We start from the raw sequence: 20,161 nt of genomic DNA on the forward strand, positions 1-20,161 counted from the left end.
AAAAGGTGCCCACAACCGAACCTCCTCCCCTAACAAGGAGAAAACAAGCTCCTGAACAAACAAACAAAATAAAGCGGCTGATCAAGTAACACAGTGTTTGTTATTTGAGCCACGATGCATTTGAGAGCCGCGGCTCAAACTTAGAGAGCCGTGGTTTGAACGCTTTTTCTTATGAACCGGTTCAAACGAACGGCTCGTGAGCGTTCGCCCATCTCTACTGCCTGTGATAGTCAATAGTTTACATTGCCTTGGGCGGAGGCTTGCAAATGATGAAAACCCTATTTTTACATTGACGTACATTTCATTAAAGCGATTAAAAGCTTCTCTCAATGTCATCATTAACAATCTTTTCTAAACAGCTAATCTCTTATTTCCTGTCTTTACGCTAACCAAATCTCATTGGACTAGCATTGCACGGCTTATATCATCGTCCTCAAAACAATTCAAAACCAATTTTTTTTTCATTGCTCAAAGCTTTTCCAGAGCTTGAACCTTGAGATGAATCTAATACATTATCTCTTTCCTTTCTTGCATCTGATGCCACATTTCTACTGGTTTGAAATTCGTCTACAATTTTTTGTACTGACCATGATTTTGGTAACAATTAGAGATGGGCGCTCCGCTCAGGAGCTGTTCCAAAGATTCGCTTCCTTACATTGAGCTGATGAGCCATGGATCTTTTTTAAAGAAGCCCAGCTCAACAGCTCACTTCAAATTGATGAAATCATTGTCTAACACGCGCCTAGAGAAACTCCCTCGAGCGTACGCACTCGAGTACGCGCGCTGTTGTATTTTGTACAGCACAAACGAAAATACCACGCTCGCGGTACACAACACAAGCGAGCTTGTATGAGCATTCCAGTCCAGTACCGCGCACGTGCTGATCGTTTATTATTTGCACCTCAAGCACCATCAAGCCAAGCGACAGCACCATCTAGCCAAGCAACAGAAATCATTTCTGCTGCAGAGAGGAATAAGAAATGCACAAGCAAAAATAATCTAGCTTGCCGTCTATTTCTTAACCCATACCCACATACTCGGCGCTACGAACGGACACACAAAAGATACCTAGTAGTGCGGTAGCGAACGAACCGTACTAAGCAAAAGATCCGAAGATCCGAACAACTCTCAGTTCCGCTCATGTCGTCGTCCAGCTCGAAATTGCTGTGACATGGAAGCGAGAGTTGCGCCACCAGCTCAGATCCGTGCGACACGGATCTCGATCCGGATCAGTCGCGACCGATTCTAGCGAGCGAACCATGTGGTTCAAACGAACCGAACTGGGAGCTGTGTCTTGCACGGGGCGGATCTTTTACTTGCGACGGGTTTTCCCGCCAGCATACTGCTACATGTGCACTCGGTTTGTTTGTAGCAACGTGCTCTTTATTTTTTACTCTCTTGATTTTATTTCTCTCGCATTTCGGGAACCAATATAGATGAATGGACTCGCTTGTATGAAAATGTCAACTACGGATGGTTAGAATTAGAAGCGCGCGCAAACAAGGCATTGATTTACTGCACCCAGTATGAAGAGAAAACTTATGACACGTGATTCATATACATATCAGAGACTAGGGACTGAATTATTCAAATTAACGATTTGAGAAACGTTATCAACAAAATGTAACTTAGAATTATGAATAGAAAATAATGTTGAGTTAGTTTTTGTATAGAAATAAATGTGATGGTTCTAAATGAACTCCTAGACTTCAAAACTAGACGGTCAGAAAAAGCGTAATAAATGTTATTAGTTTAAAATTGTCGGGTTTTCAATAGAAATTATTACCTCACTGTAGGTTAACATTTTAAAAATTTCAAAGTGGGGTAAATAGATGAATGATGAATGAATGAATAAATTAATGAATGACATAAATTTTTCAAATTTTTGAACAATAATTAAAATAATAATAATAACAATTATGTTTTAATATATGTAGCGTTAAAGAACTGAAGAGCTGATCCAAGGAGCTGACTCTTTTCAATGAGCTGAACGGATCAGATCCGCTCACTGCAATGAGCTGTTTTGCCCATCTCTAGTAACAATGATAAAATTGATAGTTTTTCTTGCCTTGTGGCTGAATTTAAAAATTTAATTTTCATATTTTCTATGACTTCATCAAACTCGTTTGCTTTTTCTGTTTTAGCGTCTAATTTAAAAAGATTTCTTCGTACACCTTCGACGATTTCAGCGCACTTTTTTTCAGGATAGTGAACATTTTTAACCTTACCTAAATCTATAGGCGAAACACGAATAGCTGCTATTCCTCGGTTGAATATTTCGACGTCTACAGGCATCGTGAAGTCTTCATTTGATTGAATTGTGCTTAGCGTTGACGCTGATGGTGTCGTGACCAAACTTTCATAGCTTTGCGAATCAGGTACATCAGGTATGGTCTGAACAGATGGCATCATTGAGCCGCCGGCTACGCTTTGTTCTTCGTTTTGGGTGAGGTGAGCTCTTGAATCAATATGTAGACGGCAAGACGAACAAATACGAAAATCCTTGGTGTTCAGTGTGGATATCTTGGAAAATCCAATTGATTTTAGTTTTTGGATGATACCATCCGTGAGATATCGCAGAAGCGGGCTTGGTAGTCATATCGCTACTGCTTCTGCCTCATACGCAGGAGGTCGTGGGTTCAATCCCAGGTCCGTTCCATTCTCATACTTTGTATCTTTCTCTTTATTTCTCATGTTCTAGCAATCGCTAGAACTGGAAATGGACTTCCATACCGTTTCCATTACTATTCCTATACCTTCAACTTGAGTATTCTATCAGTAATCTGCTAGAATTGGAAATGAACTATAGAGCTCGTTTCCTACATCCAATTAGAAATTCCATCAGTTACCTTCTCCTAGCTATCACATTAGCTCGTTAACCAAGACAGACCTTTGCCTCTCAAACATTATTATGATGAATCGCGTTGGAATCCACCTTCAAAACCGCGTAGCACTCTCAGGGGGACATAACTCTAAAAGCCAATAACAGGCAACAGCGAAAAGTAGTTTTTACTTTGCTCACTTGCAGCATACACGAAAACAATGTTTTCAGATGTGCTAATTCTGCAACTGCAACCAAAATGTTTCGTGCTAATTTCGTTACAAAAGCTTTAATATTGGCTAATAAAAGACATGTTGATCCATTTCTTGCAGCTTCCCGTTCAAGTCATTGAAATTTTTGGTAATATCTACCACAAAAGCTAAGCCACTCGCCTATTCAGGATCTACCAGTTTGGGCATTGGTTTATCTTTATCAAATCGTGCGATTTAGTTTCGAAGAGAATAAAATCTTTTAAGCCTGGTAAAACGGTTTAGTAGACGAAAAGCAATAATGCACCAAATCTCCGTATTCTGCCTCCATTTCCGTCAACATTATTTAGAATTGGTGGTGGTGGATTCCTCGCGTTGATAAAGTTTGTTGGCTTAATGTCGAGCGTCAGTATTTCAAGAATATTGATCGTTTTCTCAAATAGATTTTCTTAGTGAATAATGCAATGTGCGGGGAAAATCATGCCACTGTGGTTGTTTTTTTCCTTCTATTGGAAGTGTCACGATGCCAGCGTTCTTTCCCGTTAGGGGTCGTACATATATTACATAAGCAATTATGGGGGAGTGGGGGTCTATCGTTTTCGTACGCACTATATAAATAAAAATCATTTGTATGAAAAAAATCTTACATGGGGGGAGTATGGGAAGATAATCCTAGAAAAATTGCTTAGGTAATAAGTGTATGACTCCTTACTGCCGATGCCGGCGCCATCAGTTGTATATACGGCTAATTAAGTTTTTAAAGGAGCACCTTCATACAGGTCTCAACAGTTCCCCTCAGGTCTTTTCCAGTCTTTCCTCAATGAGCTGCCAATTCCTCAGTGGTTTGACTTCTCCAGCTTTCCATTGTTCAATAGTGTTTTTTGTTTCAAATTCAAAATGAAATTATTGGAATACAATAAAAGTAAATGGCTAGATTGCAATTGCAAGACCTTTTTTTCAAACTAATGATATTTTTATTATTTATTAATTGGTACATTCATCTGACATCATTGTCTACATCATAAAACTTAAGCTAGGAAAATGCATTAGATTGCAACAATCGTAGTCTGAAATTACTTGTGCTTATAGAAAAATCAAATAAACTGTAAACACTATTAAACATACAACACATTATACGTATTGGCTCGTTCTGACCATAGCCAGTGCGTCTATAGTCCAATCTTAAAAAGTCTTAAGTTATACAACAAAGCCACAAATCGGCCATCTTGGAAACCACGTGCTTTTTCTAGTGATTTTTCAAGAGCACAAATTGAGAGAACCACAACGCCCATGGGGATGAAACATTCGTAGATCGTTTCCTTACTCATGCTAAACAATCGACTTTAATTTCAGCATTGTACGACAATTATTACGCTAGATTTGAATATTTGATAATAGGAGTAGAAACTCGTGTGGTGAATTTAAAATTCACCACATGGCTTGATTGTATAATCACCTTAAGTTACGAGGAATAGCATTTATGTTGATTTGAGCTAGCAAATTGGATGAATCAATATATCCAGTTATCACTTTTTCTATAAACAGAACTCTTTCCACCTGACGTCTCCTAGTTAATGTGTCCATTGCAAGCAAACGGCAGCGACTCCGGTATGATGGTAAGTTGAAAGGGTCACGCCAAGGAAGATGCCTCAACGCATAACGAAAAAAAAACGAGATTGGACGGCTTCTATTCTCGAAGTCCAGCTTTCAGAATAAGGGCTCCACACGACAGCAGCATATTCAACTACAGACCGCACTAGCGAGAAATACAATGCTCGCAAGCAGTACGGATCCTTGAGTTCATTTGATATTCTGAAGATAAATCCCATATTTCGATTAGCTTTCGCAATAACATACGAGTAATGCTCTCGAAAAGACAGTTTTGTGTCTAGTTGAACGCCAAGATCCTTAACTACTGATTCTCTCGCGACTATTTCACCTTCAATATCATAGGGGTGAAATACGGGTGAAAGATATAACCGAGCATTTTTTAGTACTGATTAATATCTCGTTGATTCCACACCATTCTGCAAAGGCATCAACAAGTTTCTGGAGTTTTAAACAGTCTTCGAGGGACTTTATAACGATATATATATTAAGATCATCTGCATACAGAAGTCGGCAGCCTCTAGGGAGAACAGCGCAAACATCATTGATGAACAAGGAAAACAGCAAAGGGCCTAGGTCGCTGCCCTGAGGAACACCGGAAAAATTCGAGAAGGAATTGGACTGAGCTCCACCAATCTTCACAGACAGACGTCGATTAGTTAGGTATGATTTTAATCAGTTGATAAATTTTGGCGCAGCAGCCATCCGCTGGATCTTCGCAAGGAGAAGGTTGTGGTCAACACGATCGAATGCAGCTTTCAGATCAGTGTATATAGTGTCTACTTGACACCCGTATTCCATATTACGTAAGCAGAACGATGTAAATTCTGTGAGGTTAGTGACTGTTGATCGACCAGCAAAGAAGTCATGTTGATCATTTGAAATATAATTCCTTACTTCATGAAACAGTATTTTGTGAACCAGAATTTCAAGTAACTTTGATCCTGCACATAAAAATGTGATACCGCGATAGTTGTTCACATTGCCACGGTTGCCTTTTTTGAAAACTGGGATAAGGATGGATTTCTTCCATGTATCTGGGAATACTGATTGGGCCATAGATTGATTGCAAATAGCAGATAGAGGAGCGCAGAGTGCCAAGGCACACTTTTTGAAAACAGTGGGTGGTATACCATCTGGTCCTGGTTGGCAAGATGTTTTCAGTTTGGTGATAGCATCACAAATATTCGCTTCAGTGAAAACGATGTTCCGCATTCCTAGTAGTCCTTCTGGGACATTACGAAGAGCGGCTACGATGTGCTGCGCGGATGCCCCATCCGATTTGAAGACGCTTGAGAAATGGCTTGCAAATAGATTGCACATCTCCGCAGAAGATGATGCTGTTTCAGTACCATAGGACATAACGGAGGGAAAACCATTTACTTTACGCTTTTCATTCACAAATGTCCAGAAGCGCTTGGGATTACGCTTCAAATCATTTTGTCTTCGTCGCACATAATATGAATATAGTAGTCGGTTATAGTTCTTATATCTATTACTAGCGACGAACTCTTGTTTTGTAACTATATTCCGATTGGCAGAATAGTGCTGTAAGGCTTTAGCACGTTTACGTTTTAATATTCTCAGGCGTTGGTTCAACCAAGGTTGACCTTGAGTACGACGAGTTACAGGAGCATAGACCCGAAACAACTCGAGAAGCGTATCAGTGAGGATTCTCACAGCATCGTTCATATTTTCAGCAGTATACAGTGGTGTCCAGTCTTTTTCTAAAATGGCACGGTTTAATGCGGAGAAATCAGTTTTACGAAAATTGAACTGAGAAAGTTCCTATAAAGGGTATCTTCTGCGGACAGTTAAGTGATACTAGGAGAGCAGGATGGAATGCATCCATAGCAACCAGTGGCTCATCGGCTTCAGTAATGCTACACTGGCAAGCATCTTTCTCATAGCAGAAAACCAGGTCCAGTATACGATCACTATGATTGATAACTGGGTTAAATTGGTTCATATCAAGCACCGACATACCGTCAATCAGTGCTGAGTTGGATCTATTGAAAGATGATTCACAAGGGTCGGGGTATAGGAAATTGTTAGGGACATTTTTCCATACGAGTCCAAGCTGATTATAGTCACCAAGTATAAGGTGGGAATCATGCAGCCCAAGTGAGCCCGCAACATGACTGGCACACTCAATATGCTGCTCAATGTAGTGAGGATCAGTAGTGATTCTGGTGGTATATATATATATATATATATATATATATATATATATATATATATATATATATATCACACCAATACAAACATCGTTCGAAGCAGTAGAAACACGAACCCATAACTGTTCCAGTTGATCATGTGCAGGAAAGCGTAACATCAACATATTTCAAGCGATTCGAAACAGCGACAATAACGCCGCCACCTCGTTTCTTTCCGGTTATTTCAGCATTCCGATCCTTCCTATATACGGTATACAGGTCTCCAAACAGCTACGACGAGAATATCTGATCATTCAGCCACGTCACGGTGAGAACAATCACATCATAATCTGCATCAGACGTTGCGAGGTAAAACTCATCGACCTTCGTGCGTAGCCCTCTCACATTTTGGTAGAAGATTCTTAAACTATAACATATCGGAGTATCCATCGATGTGTTCATATATTGATCAGGTACTACATCGTTTAATTGTGGGTAAATTTGCAGGGTATGCGGCAGGTCAGTCAACGATCGACAGTGGTCAGTTACACCAGTCAGTACAGGAACATAGGCTTGAGTAGGGGTCTGCAAGATGGAGGTATCGCTATGACAAGGTGCAGTAGTCATCCCTGCTTCGGCGGGACATATACCAGTCTTATAGTTACCTGAGAAAGCAAGGACATCCACCGATGACTGATGCCGAGTTCGTTCAGTGTAATGTTCTGCATACAACGAATGCGCTAACTGCTATGTAGAATAGTCAATTTTTTGACGTGCTTTATTACGCCTTTAGATAAAGATCGGACATTTCAGGCTCCAAGAAGAATGATCGATATCCACCAAAGCATCAGGTTTCGATGTACGTAGGCAATTCATTTTGTCGCAGTTGATACACTTCTCATAGGCTGAAACACATTCACCAATAGGATGACCCTCTACATCTAGGACAGCAGGGGGCAGCAGGGACTTTGTCCAAGGGCTTGACGACCCCTCCCCATGGCCACTGCGAGTTAGACCGGGACCATCGTCCCTAACCCCTAATCCCAAGGCATCAAGCGACCCGTGCCGAGGGGATGCATGGCCAGGGGGTGAAATAATAAGCTTGGCCTTTAACGGAGCCTGTGGGGTACCTGGGCACCCTCCACAGTAATTGTCCCTTACCGCGTCATGCTGGGCTCTGGCGTGGTGGACCTCTTTTCCCGAGCAACTCGTGGGACCAAAATGGAAAATCAAGTCAATTCTTCAATTAGTGGTAGTAGTGTAGGTGACAACCCCTTCGCAAGAGGTGGGTTGTTCAGGTCTCCGCCTAGGAGGCCAGAGCCAATAGTCGGCAGCTCAGTGCGCAGCGCCAGCGTGGGTCACTCAACCTTCCTCTCGGCTATAAAAACGCCGGTAGGGGTTATTGACGGCCCATGGCTTGTGGAGGCGATGAACCGCAAACGCGATGGGCTTTCGGCCTTCGAGGTGGCGACGGAACAGCTGGACGCCATCATCGACTTTGCGTCATCGAAGCATAATATCAGCAAGGACCTAAAGAGGAGCTTGCAGAAACTTCGAAAGTCGATGCTGGACGCCAAGCTGGAGAGGGCGGTCGGGACGGCCAAGTGTAAACCCGTGAAATCGGTGGAGTCGAGGTCTACCCAGACTGAGGCCCAAGGATTCGCGGACTCGGGCAAGGTCGAATCGACCGAAGGCGTGCCAGCGAAGACGGTGGTGCCAAAGTCTACCCAGACTGAGGCTCAAGTATTTGCGGGTACGTCGGGGGTGACTGCTCCAACGGAGCAGACACAAAAACGGGGGAGACAGTCTCCAGGGGATGAGCTCCCTGGGGGCCGCTCCAAAACGCGGAGGGTTACTACCCCGAACAAGAGTAGTGGGGCTGGGAAGCTGAACCCCGGTCAGGTACCTCCAAAACCGGGGGAGGAAGGACCTGGAAAGGTCCGTCCACTCAGGAAAGACGGTGATAAGGGGCTACGGCAGACTGAAAGTTCTCAGCCGCACCAGACCAGGGAAATAGAGGGGGGTGACGCCTCTTGGACCCTGGCCAAGAACAAGAGGAAACCGAAGACGTCAAGGGCCGAAAAGAAGGCCCAGGCGAATGAGGGTAGCAAGAAGTCTAGGGTAGGCGCCAATCGCTCCAGGGGTGATGCCCTAGTCATCACGGCGGACGAGGCTAAGTACTCGGATGTTTTGAAGGCGATGAGGAGTGACGTCAAGCTCGGTGAACTCGGCGCCGACGTACGTCGAATAAGACGTACCCGGATGGGCGAGATGATACTCGAGTTGAAGCGGGGCTTCTCGCAAAAGGGCTCCGCCTACAAGAAGTTGGCGGAGGAGGTCCTAGGCGAGACGGTCAAGGTGAGGGCACTCACGACGGAGGTGAATCTAAGGGTTAAAGACCTGGACGAGATCACTGAAGTAGAAGAGCTCGTCACGGCACTGCGGCGACAGTGTGAAGTGGAGACGACCACCGCAGCCGTTCGGCTACGGAAAGGTCCGGCAGGGACGCAGGTAGCATTGGTTCGGCTATCTGCAGCGGACGCCTCCAAGGTAGTCAAGTTAGGGAGCGTCAAGGTGGGATGGTCGGTATGCCCTGTGCGCATATACGAGCAACCCGAAGTTTGCTTCAAGTGCCTGGAACCGGGGCACAAGCAATGGGACTGCAAAGGCCCTGACAGAAGCAATCTTTGCCGACGCTGCGGATTGAGGGACATAAGGCACAATGCTGCACGAACCTCCCAATTGTTTGATTTGTTTCAGCAAAGCTGTGAACAGCAAGCACCCCATGGGGGTTCGATGTGCCCGGCGTTTAAGCGTGCTGCAAAATCAAAGTGCAGATAACGCAGCTGGCTTGCTCGGCCTCGCCCGAGTGTTTGGTGTGCGCAGGTTTAGAGGAAACGGCGGAACACGTGTTGTTCGTGTGCTCACGTTTTCGCGCAATGCGTGACCACATGCTTGCCACATGTGGTCTGGACACTACCCCGGACAACCTAGTTCGGAGGATGTGTAAAGATGAAGTTGGCTGGAACGCCGTTTTATCGGCTATCGCCCAAATCGTCTCGGAGCTACACAGAAGGTGGCGCGTAGACTCAAGGATGGCTAGTTCAGGCGCAAATAAGAGGTGGTCCAAGGGATCGGAGTCGGCTTCATGGGTCATACCGGTGGTCATGCTCTGTGGTCGAACTCGATCCTTTTATCGAACAAGTGGCCGCGCGAAGAACAACATGGTATCGTCGCTTTCGCGGCGTCGGTCAACCGGGCGGGTTCCGAGCCCGAGGACGGAAAGGGGTCCTCGTCAAGGCTGGGGCAGGCGTAGGCCTCGCGTCGGCAAGTCCCTCTGTGTGCTGGCGAATAGGCCCTATCGCAGAAAGGTCAATTTGGGGTGCACGTGGCATCATCATTCTTGATACCAGTCGTGCAGAGGGAAGCAGGCGCGAAGTCGACCCTTCCCACCTTCCGAGGACATAGGGCGTGGTAAGGCCACCTGGAGAGCCGGCAACGCGCTGGCACGATACCATGGTGTTCTTCTAGAAAAGCGAGTTACGATGTTCGGTGCTGCAAGGACACGCAGCTAACCTCGAGGGTGCGTTGTGTACTGGCCCCCCTTTGAAGCATTACTTTCTGGTTGTACCGAAGGGACTATGGGTTTGGCGGCAATGGAAACGGTTTAGCGGGTCGGGAATGTAGTCCTGCCTCCCTCGGTGATCCCTAACCCCGCACTTTCTGGTCAACCCAGGATGTCTGTTGAGCAGATTCCCCCTCCATTGTTTAGGAAGAAAAAAAAACATCTAGGACAACAGGTTGCCTTGTCACACGAAGAAGCTAGATGACCGTATTCAGAACAGTTGTAGCATCGCGTAACATTAATATCTTCAGTGACTCTGTGGCGTTCCCATCCAATATTTATGTACTGCAGCTTCATGATAGCATCGAAAGATACAGCGTCCAGTTCAAGTAATACACTAAACCGTTCGATGTTCTGTTTTTGTGATTTGGTGACGCGCACCAGTCGGAATTTAAAGTCTGAAGGAAGATGGTTTTGAGCTTTCATTTTCCGTAGCAGATAATTTTCGTTGAAGTCAGAAATGAGACCGACAAGCTTAATTCTAGGATGTAGTGGTTTCATAATTTCTATAGTGTATTTATCCGATAGTGAGCTGGATGCTGCAGAAGCAAGACCGGATGCTTGTTCGCTAGTATCACATTGGATCAACACGCTGCCCGAATCCCGAAAGCGTACTTCTTTAACCGCAAAAGCAGTAGGATCCAGTTTTTCACACAAATCAGTTTTCGTCACCACAATTTCCTGGCTAATTTTAGGACGTAACAGTACCGTTTTTTCAATATTTTCGATCCGTTTTGTTTTGACTATCGGCGATTTCAATTGTATTGTATCACCATTTATTCCAGCTTTCACAGGAACGGAAGACACTGCTTGAGAACTAACATCTGATGTAGTAGTTTTCTTGCGCCTGCCCGATCGTAATACCCAGCCAGACTCATGTAGATTTGTACAGCTGGAAGAAATCTCAGAGTTTTCCAACTGGATGCTATTCTCATGGAATACGGTAACAGGAGATTCACCATTGCGAATCTTATCAGAAGATGATCGTTTTCGTTTATTTCCACTACGACAAACAGTGGCAAATGACGGTCGTACTGCAGCTGAGTTAGAACTGCTACTACAGGGTGTCGTAGGTAGCAAAGCAGAGTTGCTGACTTGAATACGTTTATTAAAGACGGATTCAATACGCAGCGATATAGAATTCTCGAGTAGTTGTAACTGTTTCTGGATTATGCTCTCAACATTAGAAATAAGGTCATTGGTGCGGCAGTTCAGCATGTCGAATTTAGCATTCATCTCAGAACATGTTTGCTGTATATGGTTCAAACTGATTTGCATTTTTCGACAGTCAAAACACATGTACTTCAGTCCAACGTTGTCTTTCATAGCATTAGCTCCAGCTTTAGTCAGTTCCGAACAGCGGACATGCAACATTTTTCTGCATCTACCAAAGCAGTACACACGGTCGCTTTCAGTAACGCTGCCTTTGATCACACACACTGCATAACACCGACGTCATCGCGATCGAAATGCTGTCCCCTTACGGCGATGGACAGAGCAGAGAATCAATTGTCAATAGTCACAAACAGTTTTGGTGTAGTAACATTCAATATTAGTACTTAAAGTGAGAATGGCATATATAACCAGGAACTACTCTTTAAGCTGAACACTTTGGTATAACTTGATGACAATAAATGCAAATATTACATTGTTAAAAACAGGAATAAAATGAGAACTTTGGCAAACGACGTGAAAAACGATTTGCACAAACACAGTAAGCTGATGTTTAATAATAACTGATAAAAAGAAGCTTCTCGAGCCACATAGAGAAGCTTGTGGGCCGGTTATGAAGTTTCTGCTACGGCTCACGGGCCACAAAAAAGGAGCCGAGGCCGTACGTTGGGCAGCCCAGGCCTAGAGTATTCTGCATATTAATTTTTGGTATTTTACCTCTTATGCAAGGCTAATTCATAACAGAGTATGGTATCGAGGTAGTCGCTCCTGCTCGGGTTTCGCAGTTTTCGGGAGCTAGGTAATTGCGTAATTACTCAACAGGCTGCTCTTGGTGCAAAAGAGAGTTAAGACAAATTCAGGCTACTATGTTACCCAGCACGCTTCAGTGATGCTCTTCTTCTTCTTCTTCTTCTTCTTCTTCTTCTTCTTCTTCTTCTTCTTGGCATTACATCCCCACACTGGGACAGAGTCGCCTCGCAGGTTAGTGTTCATTCAGCACTTCCACAGTTATTAACTGTGAGGTTTCTAAGCCAGGTTACCATTTTTGCATTCGTATATCATGAGGCTAGCACGATGATACTTTTATGCCCGGGAAAGTCGAGACAATTTCCAATCCGAAAATTGTCTAGACCGGCAACGGAAATCGAACCCAGCCACCCTCAGCATGGTCTTGCTTTGTAGGCGCGCGTCTTACCGCACGGCTAAGGAGGGCCCCATCATCAGTGATGCCCTTAGAGAAGTTCAATGATCATCACTAAAGATTCGCAACCTACGATTAAGGCGATTATTTAAGAATTTAAGATGGGGTTTTCGTTGAGTAAAAGCTTATAAGTATTCCTTTTGGCCACGTAGGTTTTCTTTTCACTTGCGCCTACTGGGGAAGCGCTATATACAGATGTGCTCGACTTGCGGTTAGCGGCAGTATAGTCAGTATAATAAAAAAATATTCCCCTACTATCTTCCGTGCAAACTTGAATCCAAATCAGCTCGAATTGTCAGAGACAAGACAAGACAGATCAGCAAAAATTTTCGAACATGAGACAGAATCAAAAAGCGTTGTGGAGCAAAATCGATTTTTTGAACCACCCTAATATATATATGGAAGATGTAAGGATTCATACTAGGTATTGTGAGAAAAGCTTGCAAAAGTGTAACAGTATCTTTAATTTTGGTATATTGTACATATAACAAGAAGTAGGCATTACTATTCGATAATAGAAAGATCGATTTATGCTAATTTGTGTATGTTTACTTAATTAATAGGAAAAATATAAAATGTTATGATAAAACTGCAAAAACAAATGAAAAATCATCCTGAAGAACCGATTTGTTTTATAGTGTATGCAGAAATTGTATTAGAAATTTTATCAATTGTTGGCGAGACAAAGTTTTTTTTTTCGTATATGAATCCGTTCTCACAGGAAATTATTAAATTAAATGGTACGAGATCGTCGGTAGGACGCAGAACATTTGAGAAATCCAAGTTTGTGCTTGCGCGTTATGCGGTCAATGAGTAAAGGCTTGTTTGAGCGATCGCGCGATCATCCTTAATAATTTGTTCTCTTTTGTGCGGCCGGTAAATAAATTAAGTTGTGCACGTTACCACGCCAATTCGATGGAAAGGAAATTGAGTAGAATATTTCAAGGACGAGCTTTTCGGAATCAAATTTATTCCACCTCACGTTTTGAAGGGCACCTCTTTCAATAATGAAGCAAAGATCAGCCATAATCTTTTCATTCTATGCTTTCTGCGACGCAGCAAAGCTTAAAAAAAGAGGACTGTTATTCATTGCTTCTTGGTTGAGATTGGTGCCTTTGAAAATGCGAGGTAAAAACTATTTAGAATCTGGACAGTTTTTTTTTATTTTAAAATTATTTCCCATCCATTAGATCGATTCGCTAGTGAATCCAGCTCTTATACAGATTTGTGATGCTTCTATGTTCAGTTCATCTAAAAACGATTATACCGTGTTGATTTCAAACTGAAAATTAACATATTAAAACTTCCAACGAGATACACAGAGACAAACGTACGTACGAGACAAACGTACTCTGGCATCAAGACGAAAACGATTATATTCTGATTTACCTAAACTTCAGAGTAGATTGTTCCTATTTACTACTAAAAGATGCAGCCCTTTATGTGGATGAGCTGGTGCCATGCAGCAAATCTAGATATGCTGCCGCTTACAAGAAACAACCTACCTTCGCTACACTCTACATATGCTCCACATTATCATGTGCTTCATAGGACTATCAGCGGCAACATTAGCTGCCTTTGTGAGAATCCCACATCGACATCGACAACGTGCAGTCAGAGCGCAGTAGTGGTTGCAGCAGGTGAACTTCACGGAAAGGAAGATATTATTGTTGTAGCAAAGGTTGTTTAACCTCACTTCCAGTTTCATCCTACACTGCGAAAACATCTGCAAATCGTTTAACAAAGATGATTGCTTCGAAGGCACGTCCCATTATCGCTAGAACGATGTCGTCGCTATCGTCTTCATATGGATGAACTAACAGGGATGCTGTGCTTTACAACTAATATTTGCACCTGACGACAAGGATGAAAGACCTGTGCACTATGAATGGTTCAGCTGTTTTTAGATGACTGAAGATAGGTTAACGATGTTGAATTTAAGCCGGTCAGATATCAGCAGTCGGAAAATCGATTCAGCAGCAGCTTTAATCGTGTATTTCTTCTTTTTTTTCGTGATGAACCACTGCGTCCATTTCATTGAACTTTTGTAGTATTTCTTCTTTATTTATTAGGTTCTGCTTTTCACAACGTTTTTAGCAAATAAAATGGGAAAAATAAGTTGGAATTGGGATTTTTTTGTAGAAAAGAAGCTGTTTCAAGCACAGCAAGCTACTACTTGTTTTAATCGAAAATGACGTTGAGACGCATGCTTCATATTATGAAACTGAAATTTTATAAAATGTTATGCTGCCAAATTTTAAAAAAAAATATTACGGAAAGGACGATTTCATGTCGAATGATTGAAAAAACATGTTCGAAAAAAGTTGTGAAAAGGCTTTTGCTAAACATACAGCTCTTTGATCGTAGAAGATGTTTTGTTCTAGGGTAAAAGGTTCCATAGTGGAGGAACTAAGCACGATCCACCACTATTTGTTCGCTTACACCACGTCTATACTTCATTCCGCTTACCTTAAGTACGCATTATTCAATTATATTTTAAACGAAGAATTATCCAATCGCTGCAGAATCCATCATTCTTACGTAAAATGATACCTCCAATCATTGGTGCAGTGTTGCATCAGTAGCGGTATTTTTTAATTCGTGTTCCTATACATACGAATCCCACTGACTCGCAACTATAGGAACACTACCGCAACTATTGGTGCAAAGCAGAGAGAAAGATAAGGTATTTTATTGATACTTTTACGGTTTTATGCAATTCTTACCTATTTTTCTTCTATTGCTTATAATGACAGGGCAACATTGATAGACTGCATGGGTTGCTGTGTTAATTACGTATATTGAGTAAAAACAACACTTCCGCAACTAAAGGAACTCCACAGTGAATCGAACCCAGCCACCTTCTGCATGGTCTTGCTTTATAGCCCTGACTCGTAAATTACTTAAAAATCTTGAGGTTGAATACAAGACCCGCTCGACGTAAACTACATAATACCAAATATAGTACACTGATTCAATTATTCCGCTCTATAAGAAGAGAGGTACCATCCCACCGACACTATTATCCAGTTTAAGCAGCGCCTCCCACTCTGTGAGGGAGTAGGGATGGATCACCTCATTCATACCCAGTTCAATAATTGATGATACCCTAAAAGTAGACAATTACCAAGGATTGGAACGCGCTCTTTAGGGGATGCATGATGCATGAAAGAACTAAAATTTTCAATAGTTTCACGTTGAATAATAAAATAAAAATAAAAATAAAAAAATCAATCAAATCAATACTACAGGCAATTTAATGGAAAGCTTGCGAATCGATTGATATATAAATCTTTAAAATCCATCGAAAGATAAAGGACCTATGAGGGTTACAAATCTTACATGATTTCGTGACGGTCCACAATTTTGAAATTTTTATTCTACACCCTATATCCGAGCCTTCCCCTTAGACGTAGTTTACGGAAATTCTTCCAAAAATGCTTTCACAAGTTCATCCAGAATCCAGTGATTCAATCAAAAATTCCTTCAGGTATTCCTTCGAAAATTCCTCCAGAAAATGAGTTCGGATATTCCTTCAAAGAGGGCATTCTAAGAATTGCTTCGTAGTTTTCCTCAGGAATTCCTTCAGAACTTCCTCCAGAATTTCATTCAGAATTACTTTTAGGGTCTCCTTCGTAAAATACTCTGGAGATTTCTTCAGATATTCTTTTAAAATTTGTTCGATAATTCGATCAATTTTAAATCGGTAATTTCTTTAGGGGAACTTAAGTAAACTTCTTAAACAATAATTGTTCCGGAATTCTTTTTGAGCCTTTCTTCCGGTATTCCTTCCGGATTTTCATTCAGAAAATCATTTGACGATTACAATTTTTTTACGAGTTCCTTTGAAACTTTCCACGGATTTCTTCGGATTTCTTTTAATTCCTGGGAAATTTTTAAGGAATTCATTCAAAAATTTCTTTACGAAAACTTTAGAAAACACCTTATAGAATTGTTCCAAATATTCCTACGACAATTCCTTTAGAGATTCGTTAAATAGTTCTTTACGAATTTCTTTGGAAATTTTATTAAATTCCTTCAGGAATTTCTGTGGAAATTATTTCTGGAACTCCTATAGGAGATGATTCCCTGTATTTGTTTTGGAAATTCCTCCAGTAACTGCTTCGGACATTTCTAGAGAGTTTCTTTTTGCATCTCTTCTACAAATTCCTTTGAACCTTCGTTTAAAATGTTAATAGTAATTGATTTCAAAATTACTTCTATATTAACGAAGTAATTTCGAAATCAATTACTAAATAAATACAATTTGGAATCCTTCTCAGGAAATCTTTGAAACTTTTTTTTTCTTTCGAGAATACCTTTAGAAATTATTTTGAAAATTTTCTCCTAGGAAAATCCATTTGGAATTCCATCGATTATTCCGTTAGCAAAAGTCATTCAGAAATCCCTTTAGATTTTTTTCTTCTAAAATCCCTTTGAGATCGTTTTCGTGAACCGGCAACAAAAAATAGTGGGTGTTACGTTACCGAGAATCGATCTCGTCATCTCCAACGCCTTTGCTCTCAAGGCCACTGAAAACCCCTTTGTCCCCTCCTCCTTATTCCAAATCCTTAATCCAATAAAGGTTTCGCCATTGTCATGGCTCTTGAAATCCAGACTACGCCTCCAAATCCTTACTCGTTTCACCCTACCACGAAATTAATCAAACGGATTATTCTTGGTCATTTGGCGCTCACTGTTTACTATTTGATCAACCAGTGCGTGTTAATCAAACTGTGCATACGATAAGCTGCTTACTCTGCTGTGCTGCTGCTCGATCGCAAATCCCGTTCCGCATAAACAATAATAGCTCCTATATAAACAGCAATAATACACTCACCGCAATTAGACTGCTGCTGATTGACTCCTGGCCGCGTCCGGTGCTCTTGAAGTGCTCAATCACTTCCCATTTTGGCTTCTTGGGGGAGCTGCTGCTGTTATTGTTGGAGGGGGCTGCACTCTTCTCGTGGATAATCATCGATTGAGCTGGGCTGGCACTCTTCAGCTCCAGTGTCACGCTCGATGTGGTTTGCAGCTCGGGGCCCGTTGGTTGCTGCCGCAGGGACGAACAACGGCGGGCGAACTTGTTTTTGCGCAGCGTCGAAAAGTCCTAAGAAGACGGTGCAGAGGAGGAAGAAAGGCATTAATACAGTGCTAAGAGGGCTCAGGATGGGGTAATCTTGCGATTGATTTTGCGGCTCGTGGCATATATATGAATGAATGTGTAGGAGTGTTGTGCCACATACAGGCTGACTTTGTCACTGAAATCTATTGATCTTTATAAATCCTTAACCCAAAATAAGCCTAGTGATAAACTGTTCCTAAATCAGGATAACAACCTTGTTGCAGTAAAATATTTCAGTTTTCAGAGAAAATAAGCACCATTTTGTTCCAAACCCCATTGATCCTTTTGTGTACATCCAAATCTACATTTCGGCTAATCCTTTATTGGCAGAGTGTCACAATAATTCCCAAATAACGACTAATTTCCTATATCGAATACAACGGTAATTCATTCGTTCCCTATTCCACTATGGCACATGTTCAGCAGCTGCCAGATAGCCAATATACAACCCCAATAAATTTGAACCCAATTTGAATCCAAACCAACGGAATAGCCCACATAAAAGCAACCGTGAAAGCCATACGTTTTGCCGGAGTGAAAATGCAATTCACACCATTGAGGCAGCTATAATATGCTTTCACCTTGCACGTCGGTAGCAAGTGCGAGTGTTCAACACAGAAGCACTCGCCCCCGAGGAAACGCGTGTTACACATAGGGATGCTACATCAATGGAGCTGGAAGAAACGATATTTTTATTTATTATATTATTTAATTATTGAATTAATGTATTACGAACTATTGTACATAACTATTTGAAAAAAAATGGGTTCAAAGCACTGATCTAGACTAAAATAAATACTCCCCCTAAACAATTAGAAAATTCCCATAAGAAAATAGAAAATTGCCAATAAAGAAATCAGGGTATGAGCAATAAATAAATATAAAATTTCCACAAATAAAACAAAATTTCCATAAACAATTAACAATTTTCCACAAAACAAAACTAAATAAGCACTTTTAAAAGCAAAAATTTCAATTATAAAAGAAGAATTTTCCATAAAAAAAATTTAATGTTCCACGAAAAAAAAATACAAAATTTCCATAAATAAATCAATATTAGCAATAAAAAATAACAAAATTTTCCACAAAATAAATATATTTTTTCCATAACAAAATAAAATTTTCCACGAAATGATCAATAAAAGCAATAAAAAATAAGAAAATTTCCATAAAGAAATATAAAAAAGCAATCAAACTGTGTTTTTTTTTCATAGATGACCCCTTCTTTAAAGCGTTTAAAATTCATGTAAAATTTCATCAGCTTTGTTGCTTTCTTGTATTTTTTAATGGAAATTTTCTTATTTTTTTATTGCTCTTTTTTTGATTACGATTTTGTGGAAAATTTTTCTTTTTTTTATGGAACCAATATATTTATTTTGTGGAAAATTTTGTAATTGTGTATTGCTAATATTGATTTATTTATGGAAATTTTGTATTTTTTCGTGGAACATTTTCATTTCTTTATGGAAAATTCTTCTTTTATAATTGCTATTTTTGCTTTTAAAAGTGCTTATTTATTTTTGTTTTGTGGAAAATTCTTAATAGTTTATGGAAATTTTGTTTTATTTGTGGAAATTTTATAATTATTTATTGCTCATACCCTGATTTTTTTATTGGCAATTTCCTAATTGTTTATGGAAAATTTCTAATTTTAAATGGAAATTTTATTTAGCTGCCCACTGATCTATTGCAAAATTGAATTTCGGCAGGCACTGTCAAAATACGGTAAACCAACCAATCCCGTATGTGCATCACAAGCACAGACATCAAAATCGTGCAACTTACGGGCTGGGCTCTAATCCTTAGTTAACTCTGTGGTTAAATCACGATTTCTCGGAGAGGGAACACGAGGGCCGGACAGTACTGTCGCAACGATGACGCCGGTAGCAGTAGTCTCAGCAGAAAACGGATAATCGAGAGGACGTCACCAACGCTGACCGCAGCAGCACTCAAGGGAAATTTTCACGCAATATTCGGTCGAATCAACGTTTAGGAGATTTACAGATATTAGGTTCGTTTCAAGACCAACATTTTATGAGAAGAAAGGGTTAATTGCAAAATTGGCGTCGGTTGCGGTTCCATGACATCAGTGCAGGCACTGAAGAAATATTTTAAGTGATGGTATCTTTAAGGGGCCCTCCTTAGCCGTGCGGTAAGACGCGTGGCTACAAAGCAAGACCATGCTGAGGGTGGCTGGGTTCGATTCCCGGTGCCGGTCTAGATAATTTTCGGATTGGAAATTA

General features: G+C 41.3%; 1 protein-coding gene across 1 annotated transcript in view; it reads right to left on the reverse strand.

Moving 5' to 3' along the window:
• LOC134224604 (adenylate cyclase type 6) overlaps nucleotides 1–20,161 on the reverse strand; it is an 804,830-nt gene that overhangs the window by 373,798 nt on the left and 410,871 nt on the right. The window contains exon 4 of the mRNA XM_062704018.1: nucleotides 17,634–17,903. Coding sequence (XP_062560002.1) covers nucleotides 17,634–17,903 — 270 coding nt within the window. The remainder of the gene's footprint in view (nucleotides 1–17,633; nucleotides 17,904–20,161) is intronic.

Source organism: Armigeres subalbatus, chromosome 3 (assembly GCF_024139115.2).
Source record: "Armigeres subalbatus isolate Guangzhou_Male chromosome 3, GZ_Asu_2, whole genome shotgun sequence".
NCBI classification, from domain to species: domain Eukaryota; kingdom Metazoa; phylum Arthropoda; class Insecta; order Diptera; family Culicidae; genus Armigeres; species Armigeres subalbatus.